Consider the following 25,565-nt stretch of genomic DNA (forward strand, 5'->3'; position numbering starts at 1 on the left):
CAAAGAGATTCCAATCATTGGAGAAATCCAATGATTTCTGCAGGAGCATGGCAGAATCAGTGCCATGGAAAACACAAGGTTTTGGAATTTTCCAGCCAGTAAATAGTAGGAAATCTTCTCAGCAAGAAAAAGATTGTTCCTGTGCCTGTCAGCCCCACTATCAGTATTTCAGAAATATTGGGTTATCAGACATGGCTTCTATTGCCTTGATTATGCTCCTGCTAATTACAGGCTTTTTATCCTACAATATTAAGCCAAAGGATCACAAAAAGGAATTTGGGGAAGCAAACCTGCTTGCTTTCTGCACTAGAGCTGCACAGAACTGTCAAACACATCCCAGCTTACACTCACCTTCTTTTGTGCTTCTCCTGCTCTGGATTTCTCCTGGGCCAGCCTCTCCTGGAGGCTGCTCCTGAGCTTATCAGCCTGGGAGCACTTGGAGAGCTCCAGCTCCAGCTCCTTGACCCTCTGCTGGCTCCTGTCCCACTGTGCTGAGAGGGAGGAACACGTTTCTGTGGTGTCCGAGAGCTTGGCCCGGGCCTGCTTCAGCTCAGCTTTGACCTGAGATCCCAGAGGAGAAATCAGATTTATACTTCAGCACAAATCAGCTGGAATGGCTTGGCTAGGGAAGGGGGACAGGATTTTAGAAAGAGGAACCACAGAGGAAGTAAAGCATGTTTTGTTTGGATGCAGTGAAATTTGTCACAGAATCCCAGAGCACTTTTGGTAGGAAGGGGCCTTAAGGATCACTTGGTTCCAAACCCCCATCATGGGCAGGGACACCTTCCACTATCCCACGTTGCTCCAAGCCCCATCCAGCCTGGCCAGGAACATTTCTGAGGCAGCTACAGCTGCTCTGGGCACCCTATGCCAAGGCCTGCCCACCCTCACAGGGAAGGATTTCCTCCCAATAGTGTAACGCTGCCCTCTGGCAGTGGGAAGCCATTTCCCCTTCTCCTGTCCCTCCATCCTTGTCCAAAATCCTCTCCAGCTCTCCTGGAGCCCTTTAGGCCCTGCAAGGGGCTCTGAGGTCTCTCTGGAGCCTTCTCTTCTCCAGGTGAGCACTCCCAGCTCTGCCAGCCTGGGGGAGATGGGCTCCAGCCCTCATGGCCACAACCCCCATGGAGCTGAGGCAGAGCACACTGGGCAGCCTGGCTCTGTCCCTACCTTGGTGCATTCCTGCTGGAGCAGCAGATTTTGCCTCTGCAGGTCGGCGTTCTTCTCCCTCTCATACCTGAGCTCCCTCTCAGCAGAGCTGCACAGGTTCTGCACCCGCCGCAGGTCCTGGCGCAGCTGCTGCAGCTTCTCCTCCTGCTGCTGGAACCTCTCCTCTGACAGACCCTGCAGAACAGCACAGGTGACACAGAAATTAACTTTAAGGCAGGATAAAGGTGATTAAGGAAGGCAGAAGGCAGTAGGATTTAAGGGCATTGTGCAGGAAGATGCATAAAGCCTGGCATTTCTCTGTCCCCACACCATGTCCTCGCATTTCTGTCCCCACACCATGTCCTGGCATTTCTCTGTCCCCACACCATGTCCTGGCCCCTTCTCTGTCCCTGCAGGGCTTTAAGAGCCTTGTGGATGTGGCACCTGGGGACATGGTTTGTTGTGAGCATGCATTGCTGGGTTAATAGCTGGATTTGATGATCTCAGAGGCCTTTTCCAAGCTCACTGATTCAATGATTCTCTCCATCACCTCAGAGAAGCCAACACAGCTCCTGAGGCTGAGGGGGAAGAGGTGAGAACCTGGATGAGGGAACAAATCCCTGTTGAAACAAGTCTGTCCAATCAAAGCAAAGCCACTTTGCATTCTTGCACCAGAGTCTCACTCAGGCAGGAGTGACACAGCCAGCCCAGCTCCCAGAGGGATCAGGAGCAGGAGAAAGTTGAGTCCTGGCAGCAGGACAGGAGCACAGCAGGACACAGCCTGGACACTGGGAGGTGTCACTGACAGTCTGCAGTGGCTCTTGGGAGGTAACTGATCTCCTCAGCTCACTCACCTTCCCAGCACACACACCAAAGCCTGGGCTGCACCAAAGCCTTTCCTTCCAGCATCACTGTCAGCCATCTCATGATCTGCATTCCCACTTTGCATCTTCCCCCTCTGCTCTTGGAACCAGATGGAATTCACTGAACACCAAATCTGCCTTCTCAGATAATCCCCAGGTACCTTTCCCAAGCTGGGAAAAGCCTTGATCCAGCACTGTGGGATCTGGCAGTGTCAGTCATCCTGGAGGTCCATTGGCTCCATTGGTTTTGTGGGGTTTTCCCCTCCTGCTTCTATCAGGATCCCTTCCCACATCCACTGCACTCCCTGTGTCCTGCTCTGCTCCACCTGGATGATCTGCTGCTTCTTGGATACAACTGGACTCCAACCCTCTGCTTCTCATACAGACCACCCTGTCCTCTTTTCTTTCCCAAATCTTTGCACAGAAGCTGAGCTCCTCCTCAGTCTCCCCATCCCGAGTTCTTCCATCATTTCCTCCCTGTTTCGCAGGGACACCTGCACCTCCCTTTCTCTTTCAGCTCGCAAGGTGAGAAAGATTAACAAATTCCATTTAAATAACTTATTTCTGCCATGTGCAATCAGTTCAGTTTATCCAAATCCCCACCACATCCAAAAGCACAACTCAAGGAAATGAACACATCCCTAATTTCCAACCACCACTCGCACCACAGGGCTGACTTCCAGCCCACTTCAATTACATTTAGCCACTCAATTAATGACAAAAAGCAGGATGCAGATGGCAAAGCTGCCCATACCTGTTTGAGGCTCCCCTCTAAACTGCCTGCCGAGCTCTGCCACGGGAGAAACCTGTTCTCCCTCTGCTCCAAGCCTGGGGTCATCCTCCTGGTGTCTCCACTGGGGCCCTGCTCCCAGGCACTCCGGATGTCACACCTGAGCTGGGCAATTTCTTCAAGCAACAGACGTTTCTCTTCACTGCTCTCCTTGAGCTGCTTCTCCAGCTCCTCCTTCTTCTTGTTGCTCTCTAGCAATTCAGAGCTTGAAGGAGAAATAGTAAAGGAGAGAGATAACTACACAAATCCAGGGAAAACGCCCTTAAAGGGGAAAAACTTGGGAGATTATAGTCCAGTGAAACACTCAAGCGCTTCAGGAGGCTCCAAAGGGGATTCAACCCTGCGTGCAGCAGTTCTGGGCAAGGGTCAGTCTCCCTGGGACACTTCCCACAAAAGCACGTGTGTCCAAAGGCTCAGCTCCCCCAGGAAGAGGTTACAGGCTGGCTAAAGAGCCCTCACAAAGGCACAGGAGCTGCTCTGGACTCAAAGTCACAGGGAAGCACTGGAACAGGGGCTTAGGTGTCCCAGTCCAGCTGCCTGACTGATCTTCACCCAAACTCCATCTCCATTTTCTCCATCCAAGATCAAAGCTGTGGCTCCTCCACCCCTGGAAGTGTCCAAGGGCAGGTGGGATGGGGCTTGGAGCAACCTGGGATAGTGGAAGCTGTCCCTGCCCATGATGAACTTGGAGATCCCTTCCTCCCCAGAACAGTCTGAAATTCTGTGAGTCTATGTCCTGGATGTCCAGGCACTGGCACAGGTGTCCAGGCTGGAATCACCATCCCTGGAAGTGTTCAAAACACCTGTGGATGTGGCACTTGGGGACACGTGTTAAGAGTGAACATGGCAGTGTTGGGGAACAGTTGGACTCAATGATCTGGAGGGATTTTTCCAGCCTGAATGATTCCATGATTCCTTAGCAGCTCCCTACTGCCTTCTCCTGGTTGTACTTTATGCCAGGACCAGTAACACAGGTCACTGCAACCATACTGGATTTAATCCAAGCTTTTAGTTACTAAGGACAGGTGAGCACCTGAGCCCAGATGCTCCAGCTCCAAATTTGTCCTGCTCTACTCGAAAGGGCAACACCTGCTGACCCCTCCCCTCCAAAGACACCCAAATTCCAAGGACTACCCATATCTGCAGTGGGATTAGGACTACCAGCTGCTGCCAGCAGTGAGCCCTGGGGAGCCCAAACCCACAACAGGAGATTTTTGAGACCCCCTTAGTCCAACTTCAAGGGAAGAATCCTCCTCCCTAAGGACAGTTCCCATTTAGGCTGCTCAGAATCTGGAAGAGCTGCAGAAAAAATCTTTAATCCTGGCTGATCCTGACTAAGGAAAGTCACCAAAATCAGAGATGCTGACCCAAGGACAACATGAAGATGCCAGGCCCTTTTTTGCCAGAAGCAGCCCCGTGGGAAGTTGGAAAAGGCTCAAAACTTAATTCAGCAAAGACAAGGAGCAGAAAATACCACAGGCTTTGTTAAGGTTTACCAGAGGCGTTCTTGTTCTTCCCTCAGGTTTTTGATCTGTTCTTCCAAAAACACTACTTTAGCCATCTGTTCCTCATAGGTCTTTGCCTCTGCACAGGGATCTTCCTGTTTCTGCTCCACTTTGGGTCTCTGTTCTCTGTCTTGCAGGACTTCAGAGGCCTGTAAGGTCAGAAAACACCACGACTTGGATTTCCTTTGCCCTGATGGAAACCTTTGGAGCCAAACAGGGCAATCTGGGGTCTCCAGCAAGACATGGCTTGTGATTCTGTGGCTAAATCATTGCAGTTCTTCCCCCTCAAAGACACATGTGAGTCCTTTTTCCTGCATGGAAAGTAGCTGTGTCTCAACTACCACCAAGCCACGGTTCTTTATTTGATTTCATCAAATCACAACTGCAGCTCCCAGGGATTTACAGCACATGCCAAAGCTCTTCACAAAAGCAGCAGCTCCTGGCAAACCAGGAGGGGCACAAAGTGTGAGTTCAGGTGGCTCTCACAGAGGAGCTCCAACTCTACCCCAAACACCTCCCTAGGGATGGCTTCCCACTCACCTCACCCTGTAACACCAGGTAACAGCACACCCTGAACGTGAGACTTGAGGAGAAGATGCCAAGAAAATAAAAGGGGCAGGAAAGGAGGAATGCATCAGGACAGAGGAACTCGCAGCTGAATCACAGCTGGAGTCTGCCCAGTGTCAGATCTGCTGCTCACCTGTGATGGGCCCAAATCCTTCAGACACAAACACCATGATCCTCACTAAACACCAATTTTGATTGCTAAAGCTTTTTAATCAACAGCTCTTCCCGAGCTTTCAGTCCCAGGTATTTCCAGGTATTTCAATTGTAAGGCATCTTATCTACACCAGGACAAATTTGCTCATCTTAGAGCAAGACACCCCAGCAGCTCCTGCCTCCATCAGGTACCACAAAAGCTGGGAATTCTTTCCATGTCTCACCTCTGGATCTAGCACAGCACTGTCTTTGTGCAGCTTCTCATGGGACACATCCCCAAGATCCCTGCTGGCTGATGTTCTCTGGAGACTTGGGAAGGTGTTTATGTGGCTTGTGAGCTCTGAGTGGGAGTCAGGCAAACCCTGGAGAGGTAACAACAGAGTCAGTGGATGGAACACACCCCAAAGGACAAGCTCAGGAAAGATTTCTCCTCTTAATTGTCCAAAAATCTCTTAAAAACAAGGAGAGATTTCCAGGTGACAGAACCCAATGATTTCATGCAAATCTTGTTTCCAGCACTGCTGGGAAATGATTCATTGCAGAACAGCTGCTGCATCCAAAGGGAATGAGCCCATGTGGGAAGGCAGGAATTCACCAAATACATGCAAAGGTCTCTATGCTAAAGGCTGTTCCAGTCTAACACAAGGCTCAGGATTCCATCTCCTCCTGATCCCTTTGATGAGAAAACAGTCCCTCCTTCAGGGAGACCACAGGCCAGTGGGTGGCTGAATTCCAGCCAGACCTTCAGGGATGGATGATTTGGATTCAAAGATCCCTGGATCATGAGTAGGCTGAACTACTGGGAGGCAAGGGCTCAAAAAGGACTCTTCCCATTTTGCCCACCATTCCCCAGATCAGACAATCCCTTTCCACGTGTGTATGGACAGACTGACCCAGCCTCTTCCCCCCAGCCAGGCTGTTTTCACCCCGAGCTTTGATCCCGAGTTTCAGTGTGGATTTGTTGCAGCCCTGGCCTCTAGATGCCACTGTTCCTCCAGCAGCGCCTGAGTCTGTGGAGTTCTGCCAACAGCTCAGGACTTCCATGGATTTTCACTTGGATTCAAGGAAGTGACAGCACTCACAAACTGATCTAAGGCCTCTCAGAGTGATAAAAAATGGGATTTGTCGTGGCTGTGCCCCCCATTGCCAGGTCCCTTTGTCCACAGATCTGTCAAACTCCTAAATTTTTACTTAATTTTCAGTGCTTGTCCTGGCAGCCCTTGGACAATTTTGCTGGCACCACTCACTGTCTCTCCTCTGTGGCTCAGCTGGAATACAGGAGTTCCAGCAACATTCCCAGCAGGGAAACCCCCAGAAGCTGATTTAGCATCTAAATTGGCTCAAGCCAAGTGTGCCAAGGCCCTTGGGGAAATCCCCATCTTTGGAAGTGTTCAAGCCAGGGTGGATGGGGGTCTGAGCAACCTGATCTAGTGGAAGGTGTCCCTGACTAGAGCAGGGGTTTGGAACTAAGTGATCTTTAGTGTCCCTTCCAACACAAACAATTCTATGATTCTATGATATTTTTATCTGAATATATATAAATACATACACTTTGAAAAATTTTTAAATGTGTTTTCTGGTATCTCTTACTAGATCCTTACTTTAAGGAAGAGTTGCTAGTACTTTGCTTTTTTTTTTTGATGTTTTAATAATTTATTGTGCTGGGATCCCAGCAGGATGTTCATTTTCCTCTGGGGTGTTCGAGTCCTGAAATTAATGCCTGAGTCTGAAAACTCCCACTGCCCTCTGGAGAATCAGGGTTTGACTACAAAATTGGAATTACTTGAGGATTTGTAGTTGGATTCAATCCAATTCAATCCAATCAAAGTTGGATTTGGTATTAGATTCACTGAAAGGAAAGTAAGTTCTGGAGTTAGAGATGATGCCATGAGAGCAGCTGGATTGAAAACCCTCCCCCAAAGGTTTGAAAGTGGCTGGGCTGCAGAAATGCATCAAGAGATGCCAGGCAATGAGTTTGGGGAGCACCTGGGGATGCTTCATGGGGCACCCAAAGGCAGCTGGCTCCTGCAGTGAGTCCCAGCAGGGGCTGGACATACCTGGCTGCCCAGAACCACCTTCTCAGCCTTCAGATCTTCCCGCAGCAGCTCCAGCTCAGAGGCCAGCTGCTTTCTCCGTTCTCTCCTCTCTCCCAGCTGACTTCCCAACTTGTCTATCGTTTCCTGACAGCTTTCCAGCATCTGGAACAAGAAAAGTTCAGAGTCACCCCCTCAATATTGTTTTCTCTACTCACAGAGAAGCAGATTGCAGGATATGTGTCTTCTAGGAAACAAGGAGAGGAGAAAAACGGCTCTCAAATGTTTCCAGTGGAACTCCTGCACCTCTTATCCAGGGCTCACAGAGCCTCCACTGACCCAAAACACCTTGGGAAGCTCCTCTCCCATCTCTGGCTGCCTGACACACCAGGCAGGTGCAATTGTTGGGCTGGCAAGGAACAAATGGACAGGAAAGTTAACCCAGAACCTGATGGGAATCAGCTTTAAGTGTACCTACACGTCCCCTGGTTTCACTAAACCCTAAATAAGAATTGAGCACCTTCACACAGACAGAAACTTCACACTCATGGGGAGAGAACAAACTCCTCAGCTGGCAGAGCTGAAGGCAAGACAGCTTCCTAAGGGGAGAGTTTTCATGGAGATCATGTGGGCTGATTTCCCCCAATGATCCATCCATCTGCACGAGCTGAGGAGCTACAAATCCTCAGGAGAGGGAGATAAAGAATCCCCAGGAAAGGGACACTTCAGATGCTCATTTAAGATGCTCATTTAAAACATTTCTAAACAGAACAGTTCATTTCCCAAGGAAAAGCTCTCACCTCCTGCATCTCCTGAGTTCCAGATGTCACCAGCTCGTTCCCATTCATCTCGCTTTTGCTCTTCTGCACCTCAAACAACTCTGTTTCCAAACTGGTGATCTGAACATGGACAAATCCCAAGTTAAAACCAAACCAGGACTCACAACTAAATGCACAGCTACTCCCAGAGTGCTCCTTGTGCTGCTGTTTGGGATAAGGCCCATGCTGGAAGCAAGGAGCAGGAGGGGATGGCATGGCCAGCTCCAGCTCATCTCTCATCCTGCTACTTCCAAGGAGGAAGGAACCATCTGGTCTCAAGCCAGAAAAAGATGGAATTCTGCTCCACAAAAGGAATGGAACAACCCAGGCACATGGTGAAAACTCAAAGCTTCTACACATTGTGCTGCTCCCCCAGCATGGGGGACCCCAAGACACCCCAGTTTAGGTGCTGGGTCATCCTTGTTCCCTGTGCTCAGAGTGCTGATCTTATGCAAGTAGATGTTCAGCCTGGTCCATCAGGACTCATCCTGGTCCCTTCACTGCTCACAGGAAGTTTTCAGTCATTCCTGAAGGGCTCCAAGGTCTTGGGATTTGGGACAGCAAAGCACTGATCTCTGTAACCACTGACTTTTGCTCCTCCTGGCACCTCTGGGCAGGTGGGAGTTTGGGCAAGGTCTCACTCTGTGTTTGGAGCACAAAGTTATTGGTCCTGAAGTTATAAAGGTCTCAAAGGAGCTCTGAGCAGCCCAGATAAGGATCATGCCAGAGGAGCAGCTCAGCTTCTCTTCCCCATTAGGAAGGGTCCCCACAGACCCCTTTCCAAAATCCAAGTCTTGGCACTGGCAGCCCCCCTGCTCCACTGCCAGCTTTCCTTTCCTCAAGCTTGAAATCCAGTTTGGGCTTATTTCTAAAATCCCTGGCTGGACTGTCCAACTGCCTGAGCCTGGCTCTCCTGAAATGAGCTGGGACACTAGAGGGAGATGAAATCCAGCTCCACAGAACCCCAGACTGGTTCTGGAGGTCCCAGAATCCCAGAATGGTTTGGGTTGGAAGGACCTTAAAGCCCATCCTGTTCCACCCCTGCCATGGCAGGGACACCTTCCTCTATCCCAGGTTGTTCCAAGCCCTGCTCAGCCTGGCCCTGGACACTTCCAGAGGTGGGGCAGCCACAGATTCTCTGGACAACCTGTCCAAGGCCTCACCACCCTCACAGACAAGAAATTCTTCCTCAGATGTAACCCCAAAGCCAATGGAGTACCAAGTCCCTGCCAATCCCAGTCCAAAGCAGCACCTCAAAGCCCCTGAGCTCTCCCTGAGGAGTTCCTGGCACCAGCTGGGTCTGCTGGAGCTCCCAGAAGGGAATGGTCTCCAACACCCAGGAAAGCTGCTGCAACACTGCTTTTTAAATCAAAGGTATGAGCTCACTAATGTGTGAAAAGGTATTAAAAGTGGGGTGAAACACCCAGCCCCACACAGAAGAGCAAAAGGACAACAAACCCCTCTCCTTCTGCATGACTGGATGGTAATGTGGGGGTCAGCAAGGCTTTGGAGCTCCAAAAGGATCTCAAATGCAAAACACACCTCCCCTCCTCACCCCCAGTCAGCCTTTGGTCAGAAGCTGATATCCAGCAATGCATTTCTTTAGTCTCCATCCAAACCATTAACTTTTAAGTGCTTCATTTGTGCTCCCAAATCCCATGCCAGCAGCAGAACAATCCTCACTCTGTATCCCACTGTCCTGATCCTGAGTCACAGTCTGACCAGCCAAGGCCTCTGCAGCTGTGCCAGGAGCAGCAAAAACCCTCCCAGGCCCTTCCCAGCCAGGGCAGGCCTGGAAAACACCCAGCAGCCCTGCCTTGCCCAGGCTCCAGCCCCCTCCCTCCTCATCTCCAGGGCTCTTAAAGCCCCCTGGGAATGCAGGACACAGCAACCTCCAGCTATGCACAGATTAAAACCCACCTCCTCATCCATCCCACCTCTGCTCCGTGGCCCTGCACCCCTCAAAATGGTTCTTGAGAGCTGCCAAGCCTGTGCAGACAAAATGCCTCACCTCTCCCTGGCTCCCAAGCATGGCATTCCCAGGGATCCGTGTGACACCCCACAAAGCAGAGCAGGGATTTGTCCAAACTGAAACACACTGTTGGATTTGTGGAGGGCTGTGTTCACTCTGGTCCAAGGGGGAAGAGTTTTGTGTGAGCTGAACAAGCCCAGGTTAAACCAAAGCACTGCCATGGGGGACAAACAGACAGACAGACAGACAGACAGACCCCTGTTCATCCCATCCCAGAGCTGGCCCGTGGCTCCTCCAAGACAGGAGACAGACATGGTGCCACTGGTACCCTCATAAAGGTATTTGAACTTGCCTTTGGCCAGTTTTTAGGGGCTTTTCCAGAGGCTGCTGACTGGGAATTCTGCATCTCTTCCTCTAACAATCCAGCTTGGAGCTGTGTATCCATGTGGGATACCTGGCACCACCTCCAACACCATGTTTGAACCCAACACCAGGTGTTAGGACACATCATTCCTCACTGAAAACTGAGGTGGGGGTGCTAAAACCTCACCTCAGAAATCCCCTAGGGACACTCTGCACTGGTGCAGCTGCCAGTCAGGAAAGATGGATCCATCCAGGCACACTGCAGAGAGAATTTCCAGCACAGACAGAGGGCAAGAGCCCCAGCAGGGAAGAGCTCCTGGCCAGGCAGCAGAGCCTCAGTCCAAGGGAAGGACTCCTCAGCCAGCCTTTGTGGGGACAATCCCACCTGCCCACCTGGCCAGACCAAAGTGTTTTCCTCTGCTCTCTCTGGCTGTAAATCCTCCAGCTGCTCCCTCTGTAAGGGATCAGGTGCCCTGGCAGTGATGCTCCACACAGAATTTCCCCTGGGGAGGCAGTGCCAGCCCAGCCTTAGTGCCAGTGCTCCTCACATTTGAGCAGGAATAGATCCAGGAAACCCTGGGATGAGGGCACCAAAATCAAGCAGGACCCAGGTTAGGAAGATGCTGCTGAGGTCACATCTTGATCAAGACTGAGCAGAGCTTCTCAGGATGGATCTCAGAGCTCTTCCAAGAGAGGTGACCAGCCCCACTCACAGCAGCTGCTGCACCACAAGAGAGGAATAACTCCCTGTCCCTCAAGTTGTGTGTTCAGAGGGATGCTCCCAGGCACTGCAGATCCTGGGCCTTCACACCCAGCACCGTGTGACACATCTCCAAGATCCTGTCCCTGGGGAAAAGCCAAGATGCAATTTTCTGCCACCAGGACATTTAACTGCTGATATTTCCTGGGATCAAGGAGCATCAGTGCCCCAGACAGTAGGGTCAGATGGGATATTGGGAAGGAATTGTTCCCTGGGAGGGTGGGCAAGCCCTGGCACAGGTGCCCAGAGCAGCTGTGGCTGCCCCTGGATCCCTGGCAGTGCCCAAGGCCAGGCTGGACAGGGCTTGGAGCAGCCTGGGACAGTGGAAGGTGTCCCTGCCATGGCAGGGGTGGGACTCCATGGGCTTTAAGTTCCCTTCCCAGTCAAACCAGGCTGGGATTCTGTGAGGGAGACCAGGAGATGGAAAACACAACACTGCCATAACAGGAACCTGCACTTCCAACCAAGAGTCATTTACTCCCTGCTGGTACTTTTTCCTTCCCCCTCTCTCCCAAACCAGCAGATTTTTCTGGCTGTTTTTCTTGTCAAACCAAACACAGCAGTGTGCAGGGCTAGGTCACACATCATTCTGTTTTTCCAGTCAGAGAGAAAAGTAGATGGAATGAAAGAAACCCAGACCTTGTCTCTCCTGTTCCTTACTCACTTTCTGGTGCAGCCCCTCCACCTTGCTCTCCAGCTGCTGCTTCTCTGGCTTGGTTTGGATCTGTGTCTCTCCCAGGATTGACTCCAGCTCCTCGTTGTGCTCAACCAGCCCCTCCCGTTCCTGCTCCAGCTTCTGCAGCTTGTGAAGGAGCTGGGAATTCCTGCCCTCGACGCTCTCCACGGCTTCCCGGCACCTGCACACCAAAACCCAGCATCACCAAGGCTGCACCTGCATCCCAAGGTTGTTCTCACACTGTCCTGCTGATTTCCAGTCTCACGTGCAGCATGGCCTGTGCCTGTCCTTGTTTAGGTGGGATCTACACAAGGGATGAGGAAGGTCTGGCAGGAAACAGGCCAGGCACGAGGCTGCCAACAGCACAGAGACAACAGCAAACTCAGCTGCCTGAGGTGGAGAACAGGCTTGGGAGTCTGAAGGGAAAAGGGTCAGAGGGCTTTTTGAAGAGGATCAGCTCCCCTTTCCTCCCTGAACCTGCCAGATGAGGTGCAGCACCTCCTGAGCAGGCACTGGGAGAACAAAGCTTTGAATTCCCTTAGAAATCCCTGTTTACATATTTATGGTTGAAAGGCAGGTGTTTTGGTGCACTCCTGGAGAGCAACCAAATCCAAAGAAAACTTCCCAGCACTAAAACAGTTAAATAATTTAAAATTATTTTTAAACAACAGTTTTCTTTTTGTCTGTGGAGAGCTCCAAAAGCCCAACTCTCTTCTTTTAGGAAAGCAACAAACTGGAGGAAGTATCAGCATTTAACTGGAGGAAGTGATTCCTCAGGACTGCATCTCCTCCAAATCTTCCCATTTGGGAGCAGAAGAACAAAGTCTAAAGAGTATTTAAAACAGTTCAATAATCAAATAATCCTGCAAGAGAGAGCACCAGATTCACAGCACCAGGAACCAGTGGAAGTACAAGGGGTGAAGGATTTCTACACCTGTCACCTTTTGTGGAGAGTTTCAGCACCCTGATCTCCATGTTCCTGATATGGGGCAGCTCTGCTGGCACCAGGGTCTCCATCAGCTCCTGCTTCTTCCTGTGTGCCCTGTGCCTGAGAGAAAATCAACATTAGCACACAACTAGGATTGACATCAAAGAATCTCAGGATGGATTGGGCTGGAGGGACCTTAAAGCTCATCCTGTTCCATGGGCAGGGACACCTTCCTCTATCCCAGGTTGCTCCAGCCTGGCCTTGGGCACTTCCAGGGATCCAGGGGCAGCCACAGCTGCTCTGGGCACCCTTACCACCCCCACAGCAGGAATTCCTTCCCCACATCCCATCTGACCCTGCCCTCTGGCAGTGGAAAGCCATTCCCCCTTGTCCTGGCACTCCAGGCTTTGTCCCAAGTCCTTCTCCAGCTCTCCTGGAGCCCCTTCAGGCACTGCAAGGGGCTCTGAGCTCTCCCTGGAGCCTTCTCCAGGTGAAACCCCCAGCTCTCCCAGCCTGGCTCCAGAGCAGAGGGGCTCCAGCCCTCGGAGCATCTCCCTGGCCTCCTCATTCAGCTCCAAGAGCTCCCATCTTTCCCATGTGAGCACAGAGTGACTCCAAGGCCACGCGCGTCTCTCAGAAATAAAACACACGAGCCACACCAGCTCCATCTCCTGGCCCTAGGAGCCCCCAGAACATCCATGTTCTTACAGCCAGCTAGGGTCTGGGATGCAGAGGGGACCATGTTTTTCTGGAATGACAAAGAAAGAGCCCTTGGAAACACCTGCAGTGAGGCCATTCCAAGTCCCTCTGCCGCCGGAGGCTCTGGCCTCTCGCTCCGCTGGTACTCACAGATCTCCTCCTTCAGCTGCTCCACCTGCAACACACAACACCTGCTCTGAGGTCTGCTGAACATCCATTTTCATGTTTGTTGTTCATGTATTACTGTTCCTTATCCTGAGGGATTGGCTGAGATCCTGTGGATGCTCCAGCTGCTCTTCTATCCCTTCCCTGTTGGCAACCTCATTAAGGAATTATCTGGTTGATAGTTCCTTAATTGCTCCTTAATTCTAGGTGGCATTTAGAGAATCCCAGCTGTTTAACACCAAGCATTTAACTAATAGTAATGTAATAGTAATGTCAGTCATTTCACTAAGGGGACCCACAGAAAATAAGCAAATCAATCAATGTGGCTCAGTTAAAACCAAAGGGGCTGAGAGGAATCAAAAATGAGCATAAATTTCAAATGCATTTCTAACCAGCTGGTGGGGGTTTTAGGCTAAACTTAGGTAAACTGAACTCTTGAATCCAGTCCAGGGCAAGGCACACACGTTCCTTACTCTATTTACACACTTGAGTTGGTAAACCCTGATCAGCAGGGAGCTGATCCCTCTCCATGGGCACAGGAAAATGTGTCCCAAAGTCTTCAAGCCACCACTCAGTTGGAGTCCTTCAAACTCCTCCTGCACTGAAGGAAGCTCCCAGTGTTGCATTCTGCCCATTTCCCAAATTTTCCTGTTCCACAAACCCTGACACAGCCAAACTGCAGCTCTGGAAAGACTGGGCACAGAACAGGGAGGGGAAAGGGGAAGGCAGGGCAGGTTTGGGAGCAGAGATGGCTTCCAGGAGCCAGCCCAGGGCTGCTGGCTTGGCTGGGTGGATCCTCACCAGCTCCAGGAAGGCTTTCCTCTCCAGGTCGAGCGTCTGGACCCGTGCCCGCAGCGCCAGGATCTCCTTGTCCAGCCGGCTGCTGTGCTCCATGGCCCTCTGCAGCTCACTCCTGTCTGCACACACAGCACCAGCAAGCGTGGGCAGCCAGGCCCTGCCTGCCCACGCTCCAAGCACGGATTCCAGGCTGATCCCACACGTGGGAAAGGTGGGAGGCAGCATGGACATGTCCCACATCCACTGGGAGCACATCCCACATCCCACTGGGAATACATGGGAATACATCCCACATCCACTGGGAACACATCCCACATCCACTGGGAACACATCCCACATCCACTGGGAATACATCCCACATCCACTGGGAACACATCCCATATCCACTGGGAATACATGGGAATGCATCTTGCACACACTGGGAATATATCCTGCATCCACATGGAAGCACATCCCACATCCACTGCGACCACATCCTGTATCCCCTGGAAACACATCCTGCATCCACTGGGAATACATGGGAATACATCCTGCATCCACATGGGAACACATCCCACATTCACTGGGAACACATCCCACACCCACTGGGAACACATCCACTGGGAACACACCCCATATCCAAGGGAATACACGGGAATACACCTTACATCCACTGGGAACACATCCCACATCTACTGAGAATACATAGAAATACATCCTGCATCCACTAGGAACACATCCCATATCCACTGGGAATACATGGGAATGCATCTTGCACACACTGGGAATATATCCTGCATCCACCTGGAAGCACATCCCACATCCACTGCGACCACATCCTGTATCCCCTGGAAACACATCCTGCATCCACTGGGAATACATGGGAATACATCCTGCATCCACATGGGAACACATCCCACATTCACTGGGAACACATCCCACACCCACTGGGAACACATCCACTGGGAACACACCCCATATCCAAGGGAATACACGGGAATACACCTTACATCCACTGGGAACACATCCCACATCTACTGAGAATACATAGAAATACATCCTGCATCCACTAGGAACACATCCCATATCCACTGGGAATACATTCCACATTCACTGGGAATACATGGGAATCCATCCTGCATCCACATGGGAACACATCCCACATCCCCTGGGAACACATCCCACATCCCCTGGGAACACATCCCACATCCCCTGGGAACACATCCCACATCCCCTGGGAACACATCCCACATCCCCTGGGAACACATCCCACATCCCCTGGGAACACATCCCACATCCCCTGGGAACACATCCCACATCCCCTGGGAACACATCCCACATCCCCTGGGAACACATCCCACATCCCCTGGGAACACATCCCACATCCCCTGGGAACACATCCCACATCTACTGAGAATACATAGAAATACATCCTGCATCCACCTGGAAGCACATCCCACATCCACTGGGAATACAGGGGAACACAGCCTACATCTTCTGGGAATACATCCTGCATCCACATGGGAACACATCCCACATTCACTGAGAATACATCCCACATCCACTGGGATGTGGGATTCCATATCCCCTGGAAACACATCCCACATCCACTGGGATGTGGGATTCCATATCCACTGGGAGCACATCCCGCATCCACGTGGTAACACATCCCACATCCCCTGGAAACACATCCCACATCCCCTGGGAACACATCCCACATCCCCTGGGAGCACGTAGCAATACATCCTGCATCCACTAGGAACACATCCCATATCCACTGGGAATACATTCCACATTCACTGGGAATACATGGGAATACATCCTGCATCCACATGGGAACACATCCTACATCCATTAGGAATACATGGGAATATATCTTACACCCACTGGGAATATATCCTGCATCCACATGGAAGCACATCCCACATCCACTGGGAATACAGGGGAACACAGCCTACATCTACTGGGAATACATCCTGCATCCACATGGGAACACATCCCACATTCACTGGGAACACATCCCACACCCACTGGGAACACATCCACTGGGAACACACCCCATATCCAAGGGAATACACGGGAATACACCTTACATCCACTGGGAACACATCCCACATCCACTGCGAACACATCCCATATCCACTGGGAATACATGGGAATGCATCTTGCACACACTGGGAATATATCCTGCATCCACATGGAAGCACATCCCTCATCCACTGCGGCCACAGCCTGTATCCCCTGGAAACACATCCTGCATCCAGGGAGCACATCCCACAATCCCACATCCACGTGGTAACACATCTTCATGGAACACATCCCCATGGGACACATCCATGTGGGAACACATCCCACATCCAGGCCCTCTCCCTCCCACAGCAGAGGTTGATATCCCTGGGGATCCAGGTTCAACAGCAGTCTCTCCAGCATTATTCCAGGGATTCAGTTTACCTCTGGATCATGGAGGTAAACCTCATGTAAATCACTCACCTCATCTAATATGGGTTTCACTTTCTCTTTGGAAAACCTCAACATTCTCACCACAAAATCCATCACTGCCACAAGCAGGAACACAATCCCAGCCAATGTATTGATGCTGTCTGCACATTAAAATTTAATGGAATGGCTACAGCTGGAAAAACTGCACACCAATTTTTCTATGGATCAATGGATCAATGAATAAATTAATCCCAACACCAATGAATGCACATTCCCAATACTTCCAGGGCAGAAATAGGAAGAGGTGTTTGCATTAGGAGCACATGCTGAGGACACACTGGTACCCGAGACAATTTTCCTTAGAGAAAAGGGAAGAAATATTATTCTCTTTTCAGCTTAACACTGGGCACAGGAAATTTAAGTTTAAATTGACTTCTGTTCAGGCAAAAAAAAATCTACTTTTTTGGTTCCACCTTGGAAAAAGCAACAGTTTCCTTTTTCAAACAAGGATTTTCAGTTGTGTCATTTAAAATAAAAAGCAAAGAATATCTCCACAGAATGACAGAATGGGCTAGGTTGGAAGGGGACCTTGAAGATCATCTCATTCCAACCCACATATTCCACCAGAACGGAAATTTTACTGAAAAGCCTGTTGACCACTACACAAATTTATTATAAAATTATAATAAAATGATGATTTAAAGGTTGATGAAAGGACAATAAAATTCCACCTCTTTTCCTCTTTCAAAAATCCGGACCACGCCGTTTTCCCTCTCAGGGTCAGCCTTCAGGGCTGACCACAGGGATGATTCCACAAGGACAACAATGTTTGGATGTGGCAGCTGAGTTCTGCTTTGGAAAAACCCCACAACATTCCTTATGCACTTTGTTAAATACCATTTAAAGCCTTTCCTCACCAAAATCCCACTAACTGGGCTCAAACTGGTCAGGAATGCACACAAGTTATCACTGAACCAAAAAATGCTGTTTAAGGGAGTTTTACTAAAGATGAGTGACCCCAGTCTAGATTTTTAGTAGCAAATCAATTAATTCCCAGAGCAGCTGGCTCAGAGCTCACCAGGAGGAGAAGCCACACAGAGATACAGAACCAGGGAAGCCACTGGGACATTGCCACCCTCATTTTGCACACACAGAGGCAAACCCCAGAGACAAAACAAGCATTAAACCCCTACTCACATTTTGCAAAGCCTTGCATTCATCCAGCACCTCACACAGCACAGATTTCCCTGCGCAGGCTGCGATCCATGGGAGCCCCAGGCTGGAGCCTGCCCGAGCTCCAGAGCCAGCACTGGAGCTGCCACAGCACTCAGCCCATCCCTGGGGACTGTGGATCAATCCCCACCCAGAACAGGGATGGAAAGGCTGGGAATGATGGGACTGGAGGCTGGAGAGGAGCTGCTGGGGCTGGAGAGGAGCTGATGGGGCTGGAGAGGAGCTGATGGGAATGGAAATGAGCTGCTGGGGCTGGAGAGGAGCTTCTAGAGCTGGAAATGAGCTGCTAGGGCTGGAGAGAAACTGATGGGGCTGGAGAGAAACTCTCAGGTCCTTGTGCTGTGTGTGAGCACCAAGGGGAGCCCCAGGACCTGCACTTCTGCTCCCAACCTGCCCCAGATAGTGCCAGTCTCCTCAAGGTGGTTGGTCCCTGCAAAGGCACATGGGGCTGGGGTGAGTCACCTGGAATAATGGAATTCTGCATCACAGATTTGGGGACAATGCAAGGAGTCCCCCAAAAGAGCATCCAGACAACTGTGTGTCATTAAGGACGTTTTCCATGGGCATTTCACTCCAAGAGCAGCTTTACCACATCTCCCTCCAGAAAGCTGGTTATTTCTACAGCCAGAATTTATTAAAAAATCCTACTAATAAATAACACTTCAGGGCTGGTCAAGGGTTATTTCAAGAAGGAGGTAAAGGGAATATTCTCAGCAAGGACAATGTACCCAGTCACTTCCCCACTGCTGCACTTGCTAAGTAAGGATCCTATAGAGGCAACATCCCAAACTGCATCTGGAGAACTCTGGGATAAGAGGTCCAGCTCTGCTGACCCTGTGCACATGGCAATTCAGCTACTCTGCTTCTAGACAAAGTCATCATTCCCTCTCCATCCCCTCCCAGGGCAGAAAGCTCTCCCTGGAAAGGAGACAGGAAATTCCCAGGGATAGGAAATTCACCCAGACTGTGCAGCTGCACCACAGATCAGAGAAGCCCAGTCTCAGAATTCGTGGATTTGTGACTGTTAAGGACTGCATTCCCACCTCCTACGGAGCAGGCTGACTCCTGGCACTGATTTTCCCACATTCCAAGGAGAGGACAGACTGCCTCCGCCTCCCCAGGGCTAAGAGCAGGCCAGGAGGGGCCACCAGAGCAGCACTTACCTGCTCCACTCTGCTCTTTGCTTTGTGTCTCCAGCCCTTCTGCCACGCTCTGGATTTCTTCCTGGGACACCACCAGCCTCTGTGGGGCCTCATCCAGGTCTCCCACAAGCCCTGCAGGTGATGCTCGTTCCCCCTCCAGCTCCTCCCTGCAGAACTGAAGCACAAGGGTTAATGTGCCAATGGAAATGAGGAGCCCTGTGGTGATGAGACCAAGGCAGAGCTGTTTGTCACCCTCTCCACACTGGTCCCATTGGAAAATGTGGATTTCCTCATCTCCAGTTCTGGGACAAAGCAAAGGCAGGAGATGCCCACCAGGCAGCCCTGCCTGAAATGTGAGGTGTTCCCTGTGACACTGTTTGGGCTCTGGTTTTTTACTCTAAACCCAGTAAAAGCCCTTCCAATCTGTTTAAGGACAAACCTGAAATGAGGGAGAGCAGAAGTGTGATGAGGAGCAGCTGAGGGAGCTGGGGGGGCTCAGCCTGGAGAAAAGGAGGCTCAGGGGGGCCCTTCTGGCTCTGCACAGCTCCTGACAGGAGGGGACAGCTGGGGTGGGTCAGGCTCTGCTCCCAGGGAACAGGGACAAAACAAGTGGGAATGGTGTCAAGCTATGCCAGGGGAGGTTTAGATTGGATATTAGGGAAAATTTCTTCATGGAAAGGGTGGTCAGACTTTGGAATGGGCTGCCCAGGGCAGTGGTGGAGTCACCATCCCTTGGAAGTGTTCTCAAACCCTGTGGATGTGGATGTGGGGACGTGGGTTAGTGGTGGCCCTAGCAGTGCTGGGGGAATGGTTGAACTCAGTGATCTTGGAGGGCTTTGGCAATCACCTTGGTGATTCTATGAAATCCCAACTATGAGCCAGCAGGAAAATGTGCATTTCCTTATTTCTGTCTCCCCAGGAAGCTGTGTGCATTCCTGCTGCTGTGGGAATTCAGCTCCCAGTGCCTGAGAGGTGTGAGCAGAGCCAGCCTTGCACACAGAGATGCTCCTGAATGACAGCACAGGGCCATGTGTCCCTCAGCACTGCCACATGTCCCTCAGGATCATGAGGGGGATTTTCACTTCCAACATATCTTGGCTTAGAAGGGCTAGGGTTACCATGTCTTATACTTGACAGGAATGTTTCCACCAGAGCTATCCCAAGCCCTTGGGAAAATCCCTCAGTTTCCCAGCTCCTCCTGGGAGCTCTGTGGGTTCATTATTTTTTTAAGATCTCTGATTTCCTGCCCATGAGAGCTGGAGGGCTCAGCTTCACCCACAGAGCTGTCACTGAGTGTGAGTGGCTCACTTAGAGTAACACTGGGAGACTCACAACCATGGGATCTCAGAAAGGCTTGGAATGGAAGGGACTTTAAAGCCCATCCTATTCCACCGTGTCCCACCATGGGCAGGGACACCTTCCACTGTCCCAGGCTGCTCCCGGCCCTGTCAAGCCTGGCCAGGGACACTGCCAGGGATCCAGGGGCAGCCACAGCTGCTCTGGGCACCTGTGCCAGGGCCTGCCCACCCTCACAGCCAGGAATTCCTCCCCCATTCCCCCTTGTCCTGGCACTCCAGACCCTTGTCCAAAGTCCCTCTCCAGCTCTCCTGGAGCCCCTTCAGGCACTGGAAGGAGCTTTAAGGTCTCTCCAGAGCCTTCTCCAGGTGGACACCTCCATCTCTCCTAGCTTGGCTCCCAAGGGGCTCCAGCCCTCAGAGCATCTCGTGGCTTTGCTCCAACAGGTCCTTGCTGTGCTGGGGATCCTGGAGCTGGAGCAGCAGTGCTGGGGGAGTCTCTTCAGAGAGGAGCAGAGTCATGATGTTGTTTGGGCTCTGGGGTGCAAACACACACTCCTGGCTCATGTCCAACTTTCAACCCACAAGAACTCCCAAACCCATCCCACAGGGCTGCTCTCCATGAATTCCTCCAGCCTGTGCTCATTCTCAGACTGCCCCAACCCAGGCACTGGGACTTGAACTGCAGGAGCTCCCCTGGAGCACTGCTCCATGTCCCTCTTTTTTATGGAGTTACACATTGCTGCTCCATTGCATCTGCACTGAAGGGGCCCTAAGGCTCAGCAGTTGGTTGCAATTGATATTTGGCACTTCAGAGGGTGAGCTAGCACATGCCATGAATCCAGAAGGCATTTCACATGGATTTCTCAGAGCTGACCACACAGAGAGGCAGGTTTGTATCCCGCCTTTTCTGGGGATGCAATAAAACAATCAATTCTGCTTGAGCAGTCTGGCTAAAAGCTGAATTCATCCCTGTCCAGCCCTTGATTCCAAGAGTGGAACGGGCCAGCTGGGAACAAGCAAGGCCACATATTCCAGTAAACAGAGTAAAAGGAGCAATTAACACCTTAACCTGTAACACTAATGGTTCTGCAAAACAAGTGGGATGCTCCCGGGAACAATGGAGTGTTTAATCAACAGCTTCTGCTCCGAAGGCACAGACAGGAATGACATCACTGGGAGAGTAATCAGTTCTGTCAGGGAGACAGTTTTCTGGGAAAACACATCCCCAGTGTGTCTTTCACCTGATTAAACAGAAAGGAACAAGAGAAGGGGCCCTGACCCCGATTTGAGGTCTTGCTCCCTCCTCACAGCTTGGGACCTCAGGGACAAACAGCAGCTCCTGGAACCCCAGAGCACTCCTGGACTCCAGTTCCACAGAGACATGGCCGTAAGTCATGAGTAGGTGGAAAGTGATGGCCTTGGAACCATAGAATCAGAATATCCTGAGCTGAAAGAGACCACAAGGATCATCCAGTCCAATCCCCAGCCCTGCACAAACACCCCAACAATCCCAGCCTGTCCAAACCCTCCTGGAGCTCTGGCAGTGCTGGGGCCAGGACCATTCCCTGGGGAGCCTGGGCAGTGCCAGCACCCTCTGGGGTAAGAACCTGATATCCAACCTAAACCCCCCTGTTACTATCATATTTTCTGGAAAATCTCTCTGCCCAGGACTCCTCTCCAGGGAAGCTGAGAAACCTCAGAGAAAAATGAAAAAAATAATTATCTGATTTGCTTCTCCTGTGTTTTGCTGCTTTGGAATGTGATTTAGACATTATTTACCAACAGGTGCATGTTTCATTAGTTGCATGTAAATTGTTCTTACTTACTGGCCAATTACAGCCAGCTGTGTTGACGCTCTGGAAGAGAGAGTCACAAGCTTTTAATTATTTTATATTAATTATAATTATATAATTAATTATATAATATTATTTTTAATTATAATATTATAATTATTTTAATTATCATTCTTTGTAGCTTTCTTTATCCTTTCTCTATTCTTTAGTATAGTTTTAGTATAACATTATTTAATATAATATCATAAAATAATAAATTATTATTATTAAAAAATTATAAAAACATGGAGTCAGATTCATCACTTTTCTTCATAGGGGGACCCTGAAAATACCACAACCCCTGGCACAGCTCCAGCTGCTCCCTCAGGTCCTGGCCCTGCTCACAAAGAGCAGAGACTGGAGGTGCCCCTCAGGAGAAGCTGCAGCCCCCAGTGAGATCTGCCCTGAGCCTCCTCTGCTCCAGCTGAACCCAGAGAAAGTCATTCTTACCCAGTGAAGATCCTTACACCAAACACATCACAAACTCCTCAGCACAGGATTACAAATAACCCATTTCACTATCCCTGTGCAGATGTGGGAGTAAATCAAGTGCAAAGGGTGAGAATTAAGAAAGGCAGTGACTTAGAACCCTGGAATCCCAGACTGGTTTGGGGCTGGAAGTGATCTTAAAGCTCATCCCATTCCATACCCTATCATGAGCAGGGACACCTTCCACTATCCCAGGTTGCTCCAAACCAAACCCGGCCTCAGATGCTTCCAGGGATAGGGCAGCCACAGCTTCTCTGGGCAACCTGAGAAGCTCACCACCCTCACAGCCAGGAATTCCTTCCCAATACCAAATCTAGACATATTCTGTCAGTTTGAAACCATTCCCCCTTGTCCTGACTCTCACAAATACTCTCACTCCACCTTTCTTGTAATTCTTTCAAGTATTTCAGACCCAAGACTCCACAGTGGCCTCAGAGACAGGCAATATCACACAAATATTCCTTTCCCACAGCTCGCAGGCAGGCAAAGCCAGGGAGCAGGAGGTACCTGGAGCCCCTCAATCCTGCTGTGGGATCCCAGGTGCCGGGCTGCCACCTCCAGCTTTCCCAGCAGCGCCGCCCGCTCCACCAGGAAATACGCGACCTGCTCGCTGGCAGCACTGCAGGAGATCTGGGACAGACCTTCCTGCTCCAGCATCTCCTCCACCTCCTTCAGCTGCATTTCTGCAAGGCAAGGCAAGGCTTGGTGTCAGCAGAGGAGAAACAAAGGGTTTCCTGGAGATCTATCCCAGTTCCTCTAAACATTTATCACTGCAACAGCCCCGTTTCTCCTGGAGCCCAACAGCTCCTCAAGTCTCTCCTGCTTCCCACTTCCCTCACTGCCTCCCATTCCTTGCTATCCATTATCTCAGCCCTCTTCCCTCTGTCCCAAGGTTTCTCTTCACATACCCTTCCCTGCCTGCCAAGCATGTGATGGGACCTGCTCCCCCCAGGCAGAGTTCTCCCAAGCTGGTTTATCCTCAGCCCCTTCAACCCCAAGTACAGCTTGGTAGAAACTAAACACCAGATTGAACAGATACTGAGAGAACCAGAGAATCATTAAGGCTGAAAAGACTTCCAAGATCATCAGTTTCCAAGATCATCAGTTCCCACCTTCAGATCATCAAGTCCAACCTTGGAGAGAAAGCAAACAGATGGACACAGAGTCACAGGTGTTTTCTTTGGCAGGAGGCACACAAAATACCAGATCACTCCTAGAGAGCACCACTATTTTGGAGAGTCCCAAGGAATGTCTAGGAAGGAGGCAGATCTGAACCCCTTTAAGAATTAAACTGCCAGTGCTTCAATGTTTATCTAAAAATTATAGCCAGGAAGACTCTGTACTGGGAAAATCTTCCAGATTCAAGGGTCCCTAAGGCAGAAAGGTGGCAACAAGACTTGCAGGAGTCAGTTTATAGCTGGGCACCATTGTGTTTGTGCAACCAACAGTTGTTAAAAAGACCCTCTGGTTGGTGTGGCTGGAATTTACCTGCCAGGAGAAAATGAGGAACCTTTGGTGTCTGGCATGATGAGGGCAGCAGCTCCTAAGCTTGTGGAGCTAGGGGAGGGCTTTTCAAACACTCCCTGTGTAATTCGTATTAAAACCAAAACCAACAGACCAAATTTCTAGCCCAAACCACATTATAAAGTGGTTTATTCCAAGCGTTGTAGGATGGGAAGTGCAGGGAGCTGTGGAGAGGTAGGATGGACAGTCATGGTAGATGGTAGATGGTAGATGGTAGATGGACTCTTTCCCTGCTCAGGGATCTAGAGCTGCACAGCAGAGCAAATATTCCTCAGGCACAGGACACACAGAGCCCTGGACAAGCCTGTCCCTCTCTCTCATGGCCGAACACAGGAGGCAGCAGAGCACGCCCCGAGGCTCTGATCGATGCCATGTTTCCACTCCGCAGCCCGTGGATGGAAAACACCCTGCGGTGCCCCGGGATCCTCCCAGGGAGACAGCACAGCCTGCTCAGCACAGGGTCAGACTGGGCTGCCCTGCACCTCCTGCTGCAGCACAGCAAGCAGGGCAGCTTGCAGGATCAACACTGCTCTGCGTGCCTCGGGAAGAGCCCATGGATCACACTAAACTGAAGCCAAACTGCCTGGCAGCTGCCTCCCACGGTTTTGCCAAATCCCTGCTAAAAATGAACAGAAACTGCTCTGCTTTATGCCCAGGATGGGACCCCCTGAGCCACCTTCACCTGTCAGTCCCCAGCCTGCAATGCAGGGTGAAGTGGCATCGTTTTAGATCCCACACATATTCCAGAGGCTGGAGAGGAAGAAGGATTTGTGAGGATGAGGGGGGGTCTGCCCACACAGCACAGGTTACCTGTGAGTAAACCCCACTGACTCCTTACAAACCCCTTCCCTTCCCAATCCAGTGTTTGGGAAAAGCCAACCCCTGCCCCAGGCACTGTCACACAACAGCTCCACTGGCATCTCCCACCTCTGTCCACGCTTGTTTGGAAGCAAATTTTATATTAATATTTGTATTTTCCTACCCTAGGAATACTCTGAGGAACAGCAGCCACTTCACCCCACCACAGCCCACACCTGCTGGGTATGTTTTACCAGCCCAGCTGTTACAACAAACAAACAAGCTCAGACCATGACTGTGTCTTCTTTTTATTCCACCTTTTAAACAAATCCAGGCAGCTCCCCCAGTGCCGTGTTTCCCTGCCATTCCAGTTGTTTTTCAGGAAGGCTTTTGGGAGCGCCATCGATTTGCCCTCCAACAACACCCAGTGCATTCAGCGAGAGCATCAGAAACGGATCAGGAACTGCCTGGAGGGAAGGAAAAATGTCACTGGGCAGAGGTATCAGATGAGGTGACAGCTCAGCTCAGCTCAGCTCGATGGCCCAGCATCAACCAGCCTTGGCTGCTCCCTGCAGGAACCTGTGAGCCCGGGATG

The 25,565-nt window shown here is 50.8% G+C and overlaps 1 protein-coding gene across 4 annotated transcripts in view; it reads right to left on the reverse strand.

Moving 5' to 3' along the window:
* The window catches only part of CCDC30 (coiled-coil domain containing 30), a 37,157-nt gene that overhangs the window by 7,428 nt on the left and 4,164 nt on the right, over window positions 1–25,565 (reverse strand). Inside the window, exons 3-15 of one of the 4 annotated variants that reach the window (XM_039697472.1) lie at window positions 23,156–23,331; window positions 19,051–19,204; window positions 14,240–14,355; window positions 13,356–13,448; window positions 12,588–12,694; window positions 11,635–11,827; window positions 7,858–7,956; window positions 7,082–7,222; window positions 5,249–5,386; window positions 4,296–4,453; window positions 2,764–3,004; window positions 1,168–1,341; window positions 352–561 (exon numbers count right to left, since the gene is read on the reverse strand). In XM_039697472.1, coding sequence (XP_039553406.1) covers window positions 352–561; window positions 1,168–1,341; window positions 2,764–3,004; window positions 4,296–4,453; window positions 5,249–5,386; window positions 7,082–7,222; window positions 7,858–7,956; window positions 11,635–11,827; window positions 12,588–12,694; window positions 13,356–13,448; window positions 14,240–14,355; window positions 19,051–19,204; window positions 23,156–23,331 — 2,000 coding nt within the window. Of the gene's footprint in view, window positions 1–351; window positions 562–1,167; window positions 1,342–2,763; window positions 3,005–4,295; window positions 4,454–5,248; window positions 5,387–7,081; window positions 7,223–7,857; window positions 7,957–11,634; window positions 11,828–12,587; window positions 12,695–13,355; window positions 13,465–14,239; window positions 14,356–19,050; window positions 19,205–23,155; window positions 23,782–25,565 lie in introns of all 4 variants that reach the window. The other 3 variants (XM_039697473.1, XM_039697474.1, XM_039697475.1) reach the window with 3 other exon arrangements.

Source organism: Passer montanus, unplaced genomic scaffold (genome assembly GCF_014805655.1).
Source record: "Passer montanus isolate IOZ18808 unplaced genomic scaffold, ASM1480565v1 scaffold118, whole genome shotgun sequence".
NCBI lineage: Eukaryota > Metazoa > Chordata > Aves > Passeriformes > Passeridae > Passer > Passer montanus.